The sequence below is a fragment of the Morus notabilis genome, unplaced genomic scaffold, assembly GCF_000414095.1.
Source record: "Morus notabilis unplaced genomic scaffold, ASM41409v2 Scaffold3134, whole genome shotgun sequence".
In the NCBI taxonomy this organism is placed as follows: Eukaryota; Viridiplantae; Streptophyta; class Magnoliopsida; order Rosales; family Moraceae; genus Morus; species Morus notabilis.
This window is the reverse complement of record NW_010364329.1, coordinates 1-789: the sequence shown is the minus strand read 5'-3', so window position 1 is coordinate 789 and position 789 is coordinate 1. Positions and strand designations below refer to the sequence as shown.

General features: G+C 41.6%; 1 protein-coding gene across 1 annotated transcript; it reads right to left on the bottom strand.

Moving 5' to 3' along the window:
* Positions 1-51: 51 nt before the first annotated feature.
* LOC112093130 lies at positions 52-725 on the bottom strand (the record flags this gene model as incomplete). Its single annotated transcript, XM_024171011.1, has 2 exons — positions 52-216; positions 306-725. Coding segments are annotated over 2 exons (585 nt in total), but the record flags the coding sequence as incomplete, so codon positions are not given.
* Positions 726-789: the final 64 nt, after the last annotated feature.

The window sequence follows — 789 nt, the reverse complement described above, 5'->3', positions numbered from 1 at the left end:
TCTTTCCTTATTTTATATATCTATATCGTGAATGGTACACCAAATTATCATTCATGATTTTGCAAGTAAATGCCTTACTGCCTTGATCATACCACAGTCACAACTTACCTCCTTTTCAGCAGCATCTTTTAGGCCTTTGATACGAGTCTGGAGAACGTCATATTGAGATAAAAGCTGCTGCTTGATAGCTATTGTTTCTACTGACCTTTGAGGAAGCTAACATCAAAGAAGCAACCAAATAGGAATGTTGTTTGTATTAACATGCATCTGAAAATTACCAGAGAGTAAAAACCCTTAAAGCTTACCATACTCAACTGGGGAAAAACCAATGTGTTCAGAGTAGCTCCAAGAGTAAGAGACGCTACTGCAGCAACTGTTATGAGTTGAGGAAGGCTGGGATCTATAACTCCAGAGGCAGCATCTCCAGTGGCTAGCACAGCAACAAGTGGAAGGAGAGTGGAGGGGTTAGTTAAAAATGAGCCTCCATCTTTTGCTGGGGCTCTTAATAATTTCGATTCCCTGTCATCTTTATGGTTTGTCAAGCAGATAGGCTCTCCGGGATAGAAATTTGGGGCCTTGCGACTAAATTTGAAAGGACCTATTTCTCTATAAACATTTGATGGAGCTGCTGCAGCAACGGTCACTCTTTCTCCTTCTTGTGCTGGGAGATCAACTGTTTCAGTTGCAAATCGGTGTGTACGGGCCACACCAGAAGGGGTTTGAACCTAAAAACAGCGAAGCGTGTAAAAGTGATTAACAAAGGAATATTGTGGCTGAGTAAGTAGAAGG